Here is a 12129-nt window from a genome sequence, read left to right as displayed (position 1 = left end):
ACACAGGGTGAGATCCAAAATAACATGAGATGGCATTGTCCATTAATATTGACCTTCTGTTGGTGAGTTACTAAACCTTGTTGATCTCCAGCTCTCCCTAGCAGAGCCTTGGTCCCCCCAGGATGCTACTCGGAGCCAACAAGTAGAATAGGGGCTGAAAAAAAATGGCTGTGTCCTGTAAATCAGTAAAATATCCAAGCTTTGAAAGGATGCACTTTCATCCCATGATCCCAACTTCAACCTCTTCTCCACTACAGCACGTGAGGAGCCCCCTCCCCTGGGGCTGTGAGCCAAAGCAAGGTCTGTGGATGAAGTGTTGACTGGTTGAGACCAGCAGGTAATATTCACAGGAAAAGAGTTATGCTAGCAGTAGCTCATTGCAATGCTGGAAAGAACACAGCCTGCAGTGCTTCTGTGAGCTTTATTTGCCTGGGCTGTAAAGATCTAAACAGACTTGAAAACATGGGCTGATGGCTACTGGTTAGATAGGGTCACCACACAATGCAGGAGTGAGGCAAAGAGGGAAGGAACAGCAGGAAGCAGACAACAAATAAGAATAAATATATTATTCCCTGATATTCTGGCAGGTTTTGAGGGCTACCTTTCTGCCATTTATGCATAGATAAGACTTGAACTAACAAAAGAATAAATATATTCCCTGCTATTCTGGCAGATCTGAAGGCTGCCTTTCCCCCCTTTATGCATAGATAGGACTTGAGCTAAGTATTCCCCCATGAAAATGAGCCAAATTTACTCTAGCTTTATGTTTGAGGCGGTGCCATAGAAATCATAAATCCAGTGTGTCTGGGGCTGTCTGCATGTATGCAGAACAGCTGCACAGAGAAGTTAGGGAGAATTAAAGCAGAGAGAGAGCTTAGTCTGGGGTGGGTGTTGCATGAGGGGTCCCCTGAAGGAGGAGGATGGGTACCAGTGTGGGTAGAGGTGTCTGAAGGAAGGTACAGGGTGTCTGAATTGTACTGCAAAGTCCTGAGACATAAAGAACAGGTCTTCAAACCTGCACAAGGCTGGAAACTGCTGGGGCTGTTTAGAGGTGGAGAGAAGGGCCAGTGCATTTGCTCCTACTCCCCAGCTCCCCTTGCTTCTCCTCCCTGATCTCCTTTCACTCTGGGAGACTCCTACAAGTGACCTGTGTCTAGAGACGAGTGGGAGTGGTAGGTAGGCATTTCTGTTGTGCTCAGCTGATGATGCTGTTTTGCGTGGGCTCGGGCTGTGGGCCGTGCTTCTGCTGCTCATCCCCTCTCTGCTGCTGTCCTCAGTTCCAAATCTTGAGGAAACTGTCCCAGGAGCCAGTGGCAACAGCCATGCCATCCGCCGTCACCCCCAGGCAGCTCACTCTGTTGTCGTGGCCAGAAAGGATTCCTGCGGTGGGAAAGAAGAGAGGTCAGGGAGTGAAGGGGGGCCTGTGAGAGGTGACAGGGGTGGCCCTGCTGAGGACACACATCACAAGCTGTGCCTATAAACCGTGTGTGGCCCTGCCTTCTCCTGCACATCTTAGAGTCAGTATGGGGAGAATAGGAGCAAACGTGCCAAAGAGCTTTTGTGTGTGGCATAAAGCCACCACCCAAAGGGTTCTTGGGAAGGTGTGGCCAGCTTTCACAACTGCTTTCACCCTGGAGTGATGCTAAGACTACGATAGGATGGGGTCCTTGATAAGGCTGAGAAAAGCAATGCTGTTGGTGGGCTGTGTTTCATGACTTTTCAGAGGACAGGGGCCACATCTGAAAGAAAAATGCCGTGCGTTCTGTGTATGAGCATCGCAGTGTACCCAAAGATGTTGGATGGAACACTTGGAACCAGGTGCACACTTGACTTGGTGCCTGGCCACCAAGTGGCACTGTGAGTACCTGGAACTGGCAGACTAGGAGGAAGTAAGATATTCTTTTGGTGGTTGTGAGCAGTTTTAGCTAATAGGAACCTTCTTGTCCCCCTTGAAACAATGTTGTTTAAAGGCTTGACTTCCTTAACATTAAAAACCATAGCTCTTCTAGGCCAAAGAGAGTTGTCCGAAATCTGATGTGCTCCCTAAGCACGAGGGAGCTTTGTTTGGTTTCAGTCAGTATAGGATATCTTCCTATGTTTAGGAAAAATAAGTGCCTTGCTATCCCTAAGGCAGGGAGGGACAGGAGGCCTTGCAGGGAGGGAAAGAGGGACCTGGAGGAACCACTCACCCACACGCTCTGCTTTCAGGGAGTCCCAGATGTTGCAGTTGAAGTCATCGTAGCCAGCGAACAGGAGCCGGCCGCTGCGGGAGAGGGCGATGGAGGTGATCCCGCAGATGATGGTCTCGTGGGAGTACATGATGAGCTCCTGGTCCGCCCGCAGGTCGAAGAGGCGGCAGGTGGCGTCGTCGGAGCCGGTGCAGATGGCTTCGCCGTTGGGGAAGAACTGGGGAGGGCACACACCACGTTTTAGTGAGGTTTGCCTCAGATCCCGATGGAATTCCTCAACTCGCCGCCCCCCTGCTAACCACCAGGAAGGCACGGAGGCAGGAAAACCTGGTGGGGCCAGACACGGGATCATAAAATTTGAGTCTGCTGAAGGGGAAGAGTGATACTTCTTGTAAGGCCTAATAAACTGTTTCCACTCCAAGAAAATAAATGGCCTGTTGCAAGATATCTCAGTGCTTGAGGAAGGATTATTTTAACTCCAGCTGTTAGGTTGGGCCTTGACAAGTGTCCACCCATTATCCCCCAGATGAGGTCTGACATAATTCTGGCTACCAGAGCCTTCCTCTGTCTGATCCTCATATCCCAGCCTTCTCATACATGCTCATTTTCTGTGGTTTTGCTCTGAGGAGTAAATAAAGGGCTCAGGAGCAGATATGGCAGAAAATCATGTGGCTGGCAATGCAGCCATGGGGCAACTGAGAAAGTTACACTAATTGGTGTCAGTGGAGGGTGGTTTGAGCAGCAGACTGCAGGGAGCTGGCATTTGGTTAGCTTCAAGGATTAGTCTGCCATGTGTCTTGTCCTGCCATCTCTGCAGCTCTGAGAGAGGTGCTTCCTCTTAAATGTCTGAGCTGCCTCCCATGGAAATATAATCTTCAGAAGACGTCCCTGTGATCCTACCTCTTCTGCCTGGAGCTGACCTCAGCTGAGTTAGGTATTCCTGCTGCCTCACATGTGCCTTGTGCCAGAGGTGCTGGAGCATGCCTGAACCACAGTTCCCAACAGCTGCTGCGAGCAAAGCTGCACCAGCACCTCTGTCAGGGTGCTCATCTCCACAGACCATGGTGTGCTTTGGTGCCTGGGGAGAGCCCTCCTCCAAACTTCAGTGAGCTTGGGCACTCTCTGCTTCAGGCTGGATCATGGGGCCAAGGTCTAAGACCCTTGTTACCCTAATGACTGTGACAGCTTCCTTCAACCTTGTCCCAGGGCTGTTTTGGAGCTGTTCCACCCCCATTTTCCTCCCTAGCACTGTGCAGGGAGCATACGTACGGAGATGGCGTTGATGTCGGACTCGTGCCCTGAGAAGGTCTGACGGCAGGAGCCCTCCCGCACGTCCCACAGTTTGGCAGTAGCATCACAAGCCCCGGAGATGAAGAGTTTGAAGTCAGGGGAGACGGCCAAGCTCATGCAGTCTCCAGTGTGACCAATGAACACAGTCTTCTGCTGCCCTGTCTCGATGTCCCAGAGCGCGCTGCAGGAGGGGACAAGAGAGGAGAGAAGGTCTCAGAGCCAGCCCAGGCAGAGCAGACCTACAGCTGGGCTGAAGAGCTGTCCCACTCACAAACAAAAGGAAGAAGCCATGGTTACTGCACGAGAAAATGGGTGAGAGCATCCCTGGAGTCAGCTGTATACAACAGGAGATATCTTCACAGCTGTTGTTGGCAATACCTTTGCCAAAACAGAGCTAGACTAAGGCTGGGGGTGTGTGAGGCTTGGCATATTCCCGTAAGTGTAACAGCTGAAGGGAATACTGAGAGACAGAAAGAGGGACACAAACAGCAAAAAAAAAAAATAGAAAACAGGAGAAAAAGGTCTTCTGTGTCCATTCTTGTAAGATGCAAAGCTCTTGTTCCAGGGGATCCCACACCACAGCTGGGCAAACAAATCCTGTGTAACACTGATCTCTGATGGAAATGCCGTTTATCCTTGGTCAAAATACTATTCCAAAGCAGGTTTTGGGATGGGTGAATAAAGACTCAGGACTGCTCAGAGTCACAGCACAGCAAACCCTGAGAAGCAGGAACCAAAGGATCAAGGAACTGCCTCTGCAGTGTCTCTTGCACAGAGGGCAAAACTTGAGAAGTGGAGAACGTGTGAGTGCTCTGCATAAAATTAAAACTCTTTCTGTGCTGGTATAAGTGACGCTGCTCTTTGTGAGAGCTGTTGACATAGTCCCTACTGCTTGACCTGGCCTCAGCTGAGAAAAGAAGCATCTTTCTGCCAAGGGAGTTAGAATGGATCAGGCTTCCTAAGGTGCTCCATGTGGCCTCCCCATGTAGGAACAATTCCTCCTTAGATAGTGGAGTGCTGAAGAGCACAAGGACTGCACTTGCTGCTGTGCTAAGAGCAGAGATCATGTCACTAGGATGCAGGAAGGAGCACTCACCATGTGGTATCTCCAGAGCTAGTCACAATATTGTTGTCGTCAAGAAATCGGCAGCAGGAGAGGTATCCTGGGAAGCGGGAACAAGCAAATGTGAGCAAAAGGGGCAGGGATGGAAGGGTGAAGTTTGGGAGCCAGGGGCACCCAGTTGCAGGCAGGCAGCGCACACACCTGTATGGGCTGAGAGCTCCCTGCTCACTTTGACGTTGCCTTCACGAGACTTGAGGCTGTAGATGGAGCACATGTTGTCAAGGCCTCCACAGGCCACAAAATTGCCAGAGGGGGCATAGGCACAGGTCATGACCCAGGAAGAACGCAAAGGGATGGCATGAACCTGGGAGGACCAGAAACCGCGTCAGGGCTCTTGGCAGCAGAGAGAACAGGTCAAGGACACCAGCTCCAAGGGGACCCCTCCAGCATCCCAGTTTGCAGCCACCTGGCTCCTACCTTGTTAGTTGTGTATGTGTCCCACACAATCAGTTTTCCATCTTGTGAGGCACTGACCATAAGTCTGTGAGAAAGCAACAAGATCATGTTAGTAGCTTTCTTCCCACCAGAGCTTTCCTGCCCATCACACCCATGTGCTGTCCTGCACCCAGCAGATCAGCAGTAGTGCTCTCACTTGGAGTCTGTGGACCAGTGCAGGGCGTAGATCTTGGCCAGGTGTCCCCGCAAGGTCCTTCGGGTCCGCATCTGGATGCGCCCAACGACCTCCATTCCAGACACAATCTAAAGAAAGAGCGGTGGGAGAGAAAGAATTTATCTTGGACTGCCAGGAGCTTTACTACTTTCCACATCTCTGCCTCCTAACTCCTTCCTGGCAGGACAAAAGACCCTCAGAGTGGTGCTAGCTTGCCCAGGCAGCCCTGTCCCTTACCTGAGCAAGCGTTGTGTCTGCACAGGCTTTCCGGGCATCCTGGAGAAGAGACAACAGCAGATGAGAGAGATTAAAAACATGCGGGGAAGGCATGACATTTGGGGTCATAGTCTGGGGGCTACTAGAAGTAGGAATTGTGGCTTTGCTGTGTTTGGATTGTGGCCAGCATAGGGGGATCTTTGTTTATGATTAGGGCACCTTGACACCAGTCATTTGTCAGGAAGGTGAGCCAAAATTTGCTGTGCTTCACCCTTTCCATAGACCCTCCTGACAGAACACCAGCGATCTCACAGACAGAAGATCCTGGGGATTCACTATACTCTTGGGGCTGCTGTCCCCTCTTCTCTCCCTTCCCCTACTGTTCTTCCCCCCACCATGGTGGGAAGATCTCCATTAGCATTTAAAGGGCTGTGGAGAGCTGGAGAGGGCTCCAAGTATGTAGATGGAGAAAGCCCAACTCCATCTTGCAGCTGAGGAGGAAAGTTCGGGCATGCAGTGGGGGGTAGACACGCTCTCAGCAGCTTCATGACTGTTGCCAGCATTACCGCAATCTGCTTCTTCAGCTGCTCAGCCTCCTGCTTCATCTGTTCCATTTCCCCCATCTTTCTGACCTAGGGGTGGCTCCCTCCACGCGGGGCAGCCTGGATTCTGGGGAGACAGATCAAAGGAGAGAGGTGTGAGTCAGATAGGACACCAATGTGACTGCTCAGTTATGGAAATGCAGGTATCTCTGATAAAGGATTGGTGACCACTTCTTGGCTGAATACTCAGTCATGTCGTGCTGTATCTGGCCGCAACCCTCAGCATTTGGGAATATTGTGCTGGGCCTGGTCAAAGGTCCATTTTTTTTGGATCCTGCTTACACATACACATAGGAAAGCTAAAGAACTCCAGAGCCTCTTGCTGAGGTTCTGGCCATACTTGTCCACTCATTTTTAACCTCTCCATTCCAGACCCTGGGTCCTCTTCATCAGCTTCTCTCTGCTCATGACCAAGCTGTCCATCTCAGCTCCAGGAGGAAGAAACTTCATGGGGGGAGCCCATTGGCTATTTCCTGCTGTTTGTGCTAAGCAAAGCCTCACCAGGTAGGACCAACCAACTCTCCGACCACCAATAAAATCTACAGAGCTCTTGAGGTACTCTCTCAGGGTTCCCTCCCAGTTTCACATCAAAAACCAAGCCAAAACCAACCAAACCAACCAAAAAAACCCAAACCAAATTAAAATAAAAAGAAAGGTGGATGCCTAGGGAAGGGTCTAAGAATAACGTAAGCTGATAGGAGTACATCTCCTACTTGCCCAGCCCTAGCTTTTCACTGACATCCAAAGCTAGAGCAACATTACTGTATACAAGTCCTTGATGGACTTTTCTTCTTTGCATTTGTCCACACCATTTTTGTGCCTATGCCAAGTTCAGCCTCCTCAGTACCCCATGGTGATGATTTCCACAGCTGGGTGGCAGGCTCTGCAAAGAAGCTCCTGCTTCTATAATTTCCCAGTGGCACTAGCTCCACTTGAGAGTAGCTATATTTTGAGTTGGAAGAATCAGCAAATAACTGGTCTCTATTCACCTCTGCATCACTTGGTGTTTTATACTTCTTTGTCATACCCGTCTCTTTTCCAGACTGCAGAGCAAACTTAGTCATTCCTCCCATGTAAGCTGTTACATCCTATTGTCTCTGATGTTCTATGAGCTTTTTTTCAGTTTACAGAGCAGAGATGATACGTTTTTGCAGGGAGGGCAGGAACCAGAACTGTAATCCATATTCAAGATGCAGGTGTACTGTATCCTTATACAACATCTCTCTTTCATTCTCTCTTGCTATATGCACTTAAATCTTTACCAGCAATTCTAGCATCTCCCACTTTTGTAGACAAAAGTGATCTTTAATTGATCCAACATTTCACCTGGATAGATGCGAGTGTCCAGATACGCTCCAGGTGTTGCCCAAGAAATGTTCCAGCAGCATCTGCAGAATTTCTCCCAGTCCCTACGGGTCACATCACTTCCATCCCTGCTGCCTGAAGGCCTCACTTCCTCTGGTCAGTGGGACTTTGGGTCCTTCCTTCCATGCCAGACTTGCTCTCTTGCTGCGGGCAAGCACATCCAGACAGCTCCCAAGTCCCACCTTTGCTTGCTGCTTCATAGAGCACTTTGAGTTTCTTTTAAGAATGCCTTCCCTTGAATGTTTCCACGGCTTTCCTTTGATCCCTCAGGCATGGTGAGTTTTTGCTTGTTTAATGATTCCTGAGGCATTGCTTTGAGTGCAAGAAAGAGAATGAGATACAGGTTTCCCCTAGCTCCTGGGAGGCTATCCCAGCACAAAGCTATTTCAGGATATATTTTGCAGAGAGAAACTTGTGCCTGCTGCTGCCTGCGGGGCTGGATAGAGCCACAGCACTGCTGAATCCTCCCTGCTTGCTGTCAATGCACTGGATGGGGCTGCCAGCCCCAGCAAATGGTGAGGGAGCAGGAGGAACTGCCAGGGCCCAGAGGAAGGTGCCAGAGCCATGCCTGGAAATGCCAACCACAGCCTCCTGCAGCTACACTGAAGGACAGGAACAGAGCAGCACCTAAGCTGGGCCCATTCCACAGAGTTTTTCTTCTGTTATTCCAACAGAGCAGTGATGAGGGGGCTCCTCCCAGCAAGGATGCAGAGCTGCACCTCATTGAGTGACCCTGGCCATGAAAGCCCACCTTTATCCACTCCCCCTCCTTTGGGAAAGGGCTAGCATTCCACTCCACCTCTCAGCTGACTGACAGAGCGGGGAGATGTTGGGGAATGCCTTGCTGCTTTTAGTCAGAGGCTGCACATCCTCCTTCTCCTGCAGTGTTTGCCCCTCAGTTTCAGTGTACAGTGAGGCTGCCAGGCTCCATCCAGCTCCGGTCACAGCTGACAGCACACCAAGTGGCACACCTGAACTTCCAGCCACCTGTGCAGCCAGCCCTACCATTGTGGCCCACACTTTGCCCTTTTCCAGTGTTCCTCAGGACTGATCCATCAATCCTAAGCATTGGATTGCCTTTTCCTGCTAGGTAACCTTCTGCCTCTGACTCCTTCCTTCCAGCCTGCTTTACTTGGTTCCCAAGTTCCTCAGGCTGTTATTTCATATACCTTTGGCTCTCTGAGATCACTGTCCATCCACCTGCCCTAATTTTTCTTTGTAGACTTCTGGTTTTGCCCACCCAGACCTGCACAGAGATGGGAACCTTGTTCTCTCTCCCTTCCAATTTCTACTCCCAGTGAAGCTGGCCGTACACGTCCTGCTCATTACGTTGGATCCCAGTCTTCCTTTCACTGCTCCTGCTTTTTCACTACACTCTTCCCCTTCTCTGGTTGTTTCTCAACTCTGGCACTAGCAAGGGAATGCCAGTTCACTGCTCTCTAAAGCTGCACGACCAGATGAGGGGCTTTCAGAGCCCTAGGCAGATCAAACAGCAGGGGCAGGATGTCGAGGACGGATAAAAAGGGCTAAATATAGAGAAGGTGCAGCTCAGGACTGTGTCCGAACCCTTAAATCCCTCTGAGAGAACACTCTAAATGAAGTTGGGAATTGTTCTCAGCCTCAGAAGGACAAGGAGCCACAGATGAGTGATAATAATAGCTCTATCTTTTGCATGTCGCCTCCATCCGTCACATCCCAGTGCAATTTGTGGAGAATGAGCTATCCCCAGCGTATGCAGCTGCCTCCCAGGAGGACCAGGGCAGGTGTGCAAAAGAGCAGCTTGTTATGGTCATGTAAATTTAGGGCAGGAAATGGGAGGAACAAAATGGGAGAAGAACAGAAGAAAGAGAAATGGAGTTTGGCCAAAGCATGTTCCTGCCTTGACCCGCAGGACCTTAGGACTACACATTTCTAGTGGATCTAAGGATCAGCTCACAGTTGCTCATGGTGGTTGCCCAGGCTAGTTTTAATGGGAAAGGCTTCTAAATGGTGCACACTTGGTTCTTTCTGGAAGTAAGGGCTCTTTCAGGTGAATGCTAAGCAGAAGAGGAAACCAAGTCCTTAGGTACCTTTGAAAGAAACAATTCACCACTCTCAGCACAGCTGCTGACAGGAGGACCTTGGCACCTGTTCCAGAGTTTTGCCTCCTGCAAGCACTACCAGGAGCAAGTAGGGCATAGTCAAACAGAGCCTGGGCTTGGTCAGTTCATGCCAGCCCTGTTCTGAGCTCTGCCTTAGCTGTGCTCATCCAGTTCACAGCTCTTGGCTTTGGAAATCAGTTCTTCTGCTCTCCAACATGACAGTTCTTTCCCCTCCTGCCTTTCTAACAAACTTCTTGCTGCAGCACTCCTGTCTGTGGGCAGTCAAACCCATCCTGAGTCCTTTGGTGTCTGCTCATAGCAGATCAAATGCCTCTGCTGTGGTGCAAGACGGAGGGGGATCTGGAATCATCCATCTTCTGCCTTTTGCTGCCACACCCTGACTTTCCAGAGCAGTGGCCATATCCTTGCACAGTGCCATGGAGGTGGCCCAGCTTGCTCCCTGGAGGCTGTCCCTCCAAGTCACCTGCATCACTCCCTGGTGGGGATAAGGGTGCAAGTAATAGGTGAGAAAAAGAGGCAAGGTGAACCCTCTTATTGTCTGCTCCTGGGTAGCTTCCCCCATGCTGCAGAAGGAGTGGTTGCTCTGTGAAATGTTGGGAGAGGGCTGTGAATGGAAAAGGGAAAGGTGCAAGAAGGACTCAGTGGGAACAGGCAGCATCCCTGGGTCTCTGTGTAATCCCTGACCAGCTTCGCAGGCTCGCCCTGGTGACCCTGGGCTCCTTGCAGAGCCGGATAGAGATGATCCCTCTCTCCTGTGATGGAGGTCAAAGGTCAGGGTAAAATTACCCTGCTCTGCTCCTTGCTTTCTGAGGGCTCCTTCTGCACCCAGAACAGCAGCCAGCTGCAAAGAGGTGCACCTAGGGCGCACTGGGAGTGCCAGGTCGATCAGAGGAGGTGTTACTCTCCCGCTCCAGCCTGGAAACTGGTGAGATTTACCTGCCAAGTGGAGAACAAGCAGTGCATCCCAGTGCAAAGCTCTCTCATCACTGTAAGGACACTTCAGTGCTAACCCCAACTCCTTTCCATGATCTTACCCTCCCTCATCCTCTGATGGGATGAGCCCTTGTTCAAAGTCTCCCCACAGAATCACTCCAAGAAACTCAGGGTTCCAAACGCCAGGTTCACCAAGGTGACCTCAGGCATTGCAAGGCGGCAAACTTACCGGGATCTGTAGAGCAAGGTGGGTTGCAGACCCTCCTGGATGGGACCCTCACAGCCTGCCTCCCTTGCTGAGAATGGCTCCTCACTGCCCCAAAGTCCCCTGTACCTCTGCAGTCTCCAGCTAGTCCCGTTCGTCCAGCCAGCCAGCGAGTCCCTTGCTCCCTCTCTGCTCCTCAGCCTCTCCCAGGACTGATCTCCCCATGGGGAGCTGGAAGGCTGTGGACGGGAGGGGTTGGGGGAGGGCTGATTCCAGGAGCAGCGTCAGGCAAATTAAATCAGACACCAGAGACTTGGGGAAATCGGATTGGGACGTAATGCAAAGCAGGTGGATGGGGAGGGGTGAAAAGAGAGAGTAGCACACTGCTCCTGAAGGGAAAGAAACAATCCCAGGCGGATTTGACTCTCTCTGTTTATATCAGCAACAAACTAATAAAGTGAAGATTAGCCAGAACAGCCTAGGATTATCAGCCACCAGGGCAGGGCTTGCTGTACCTCAGAGTCACAGGAATTCCTGTTTTCCCAGGGACAGCATGTCACTTGTGTCCTGGGCAGGGCAGAAAGAGGGATGATGCCACCGGAGAGGGCCTGCAAAGGAAAAACCAATGGCAGGGCCATCACACCCTCTCTCGGCTGTGAACAGAGCTCTGGATGGGGAAAACAGAACTGGGCACAGGGGCCAGGGGTGGCAAAAGATTTGGTGGCATGCCTTTTGGCAGCCACTTTAGTGGGATGCTGCGAGGGGATTATCTTGGCCTCAATCTCTTTTAATCTCTCCCGCGGCTTTGGCCCAAGCCTGAGATAAATACCTTTTAACGGATCTCATCTGACGTCAGGAGGCCATCAGTCTAATCACCCAGGCCACCTTTGGGCAAAGCAAGCCAGAGATGTGGACACTGGCCCCTCGGCCCCCAAAGTGTCTTCATCAACTAGGAACCACCCAGCACCCCCCAGAAATCATTGGGATGGACATGTGGGTGCTGGGATGTGACAGGCTCCTTTGCGTGGGAGAGGGAATTTGAAATGCACACATCAAACATTTTCCTGTGACCCTGGAGAAGGGGATGGAAAGCAAAAAAGGTTGCCAACACAAGTTTCCCAAGCCTGCATGTTAAGAAGCATCAGGATTCAGACTGAGGAAGGACTTCCCTTTCCATGGAGCAGGGGCCCTGTGCCAACAGTGACAAAGGGGATCACTCACCCACCTCTTACACCACTGCCTCTGGCTCTAAGGATTTCTTCCACTTGAACTGCACTTGGGGTCTCCATGCACAACTCATCAAGGCTTGAGTATGTCATGACCACAGATTGATCTCTTGCTCTAATGCTTCCCAGGAAAAGGGTCACTGCTCTTTTAGATACTCCATATCCACCCCATTCAATTCCTATTTGACTACAATATAATCCCATCTCGGGACACTAATCCTCTGGGCAGTGACAGCAGATTGTCTTTCTATCAGGGTGGAAAATGATA

At 50.9% G+C, this 12129-nt stretch overlaps 1 protein-coding gene across 4 annotated transcripts; it reads right to left on the bottom strand.

The window, feature by feature from the left end:
- Positions 1-408: 408 nt before the first annotated feature.
- Positions 409-10849, bottom strand: GNB3 (G protein subunit beta 3). 4 transcript variants are annotated; one of them, XM_085573179.1, is made up of 10 exons: positions 10660-10849; positions 5995-6097; positions 5450-5488; positions 5195-5301; positions 5020-5083; positions 4744-4906; positions 4576-4642; positions 3459-3660; positions 2190-2406; positions 409-1380 (listed from the first exon to the last, which is right to left on the bottom strand). In XM_085573179.1, exons 2-10 carry the CDS (start codon positions 6049-6051, stop codon positions 1274-1276), a joined length of 1023 nt encoding a protein of 340 aa, XP_085429305.1. In that variant the 5' UTR covers positions 6052-6097; positions 10660-10849; the 3' UTR covers positions 409-1273. The 4 variants fall into 4 exon arrangements, with proteins under 4 accessions (XP_085429305.1, XP_021404805.1, XP_085429292.1 ...); XM_021549130.4 differs by lacking the exon at positions 10660-10849 and having other exon boundaries at positions 1146-1380; positions 5995-6197; XM_085573166.1 differs by lacking the exons at positions 5995-6097; positions 10660-10849 and having other exon boundaries at positions 1146-1380; positions 5450-5683.
- Between the last annotated feature and the right edge of the window lie 1280 nt (positions 10850-12129).

The sequence above is a fragment of the Lonchura striata genome, chromosome 1 (genome assembly GCF_050655825.1).
Source record: "Lonchura striata isolate lonStrDom1 chromosome 1, ASM5065582v1, whole genome shotgun sequence".
NCBI classification, from domain to species: domain Eukaryota; kingdom Metazoa; phylum Chordata; class Aves; order Passeriformes; family Estrildidae; genus Lonchura; species Lonchura striata.
Note: the sequence above shows the minus strand (reverse complement) of the source record. Positions and strands in the feature narration are given on the sequence as shown.

Bases quoted from the DNA above. Each gene is read 5' to 3' on its own strand.
- GNB3 (XM_085573162.1), bottom strand. From the start codon at position 5,557: ATGACCCCAAATGTCATGCCTTCCCCGCATGTTTTTAATCTCTCTCAT. The intron at 4,643-4,743 runs GTGTGTGCGCTG...CCCGCTTCCCAG, and splicing joins GGAGCTCTCAGCCCATACAG to GATACCTCTCCTGCTGCCGA. The intron at 2,407-3,458 runs GTACGTATGCTC...TGCCCTCCCCAG, and splicing joins CCGACATCAACGCCATCTCC to TTCTTCCCCAACGGCGAAGC.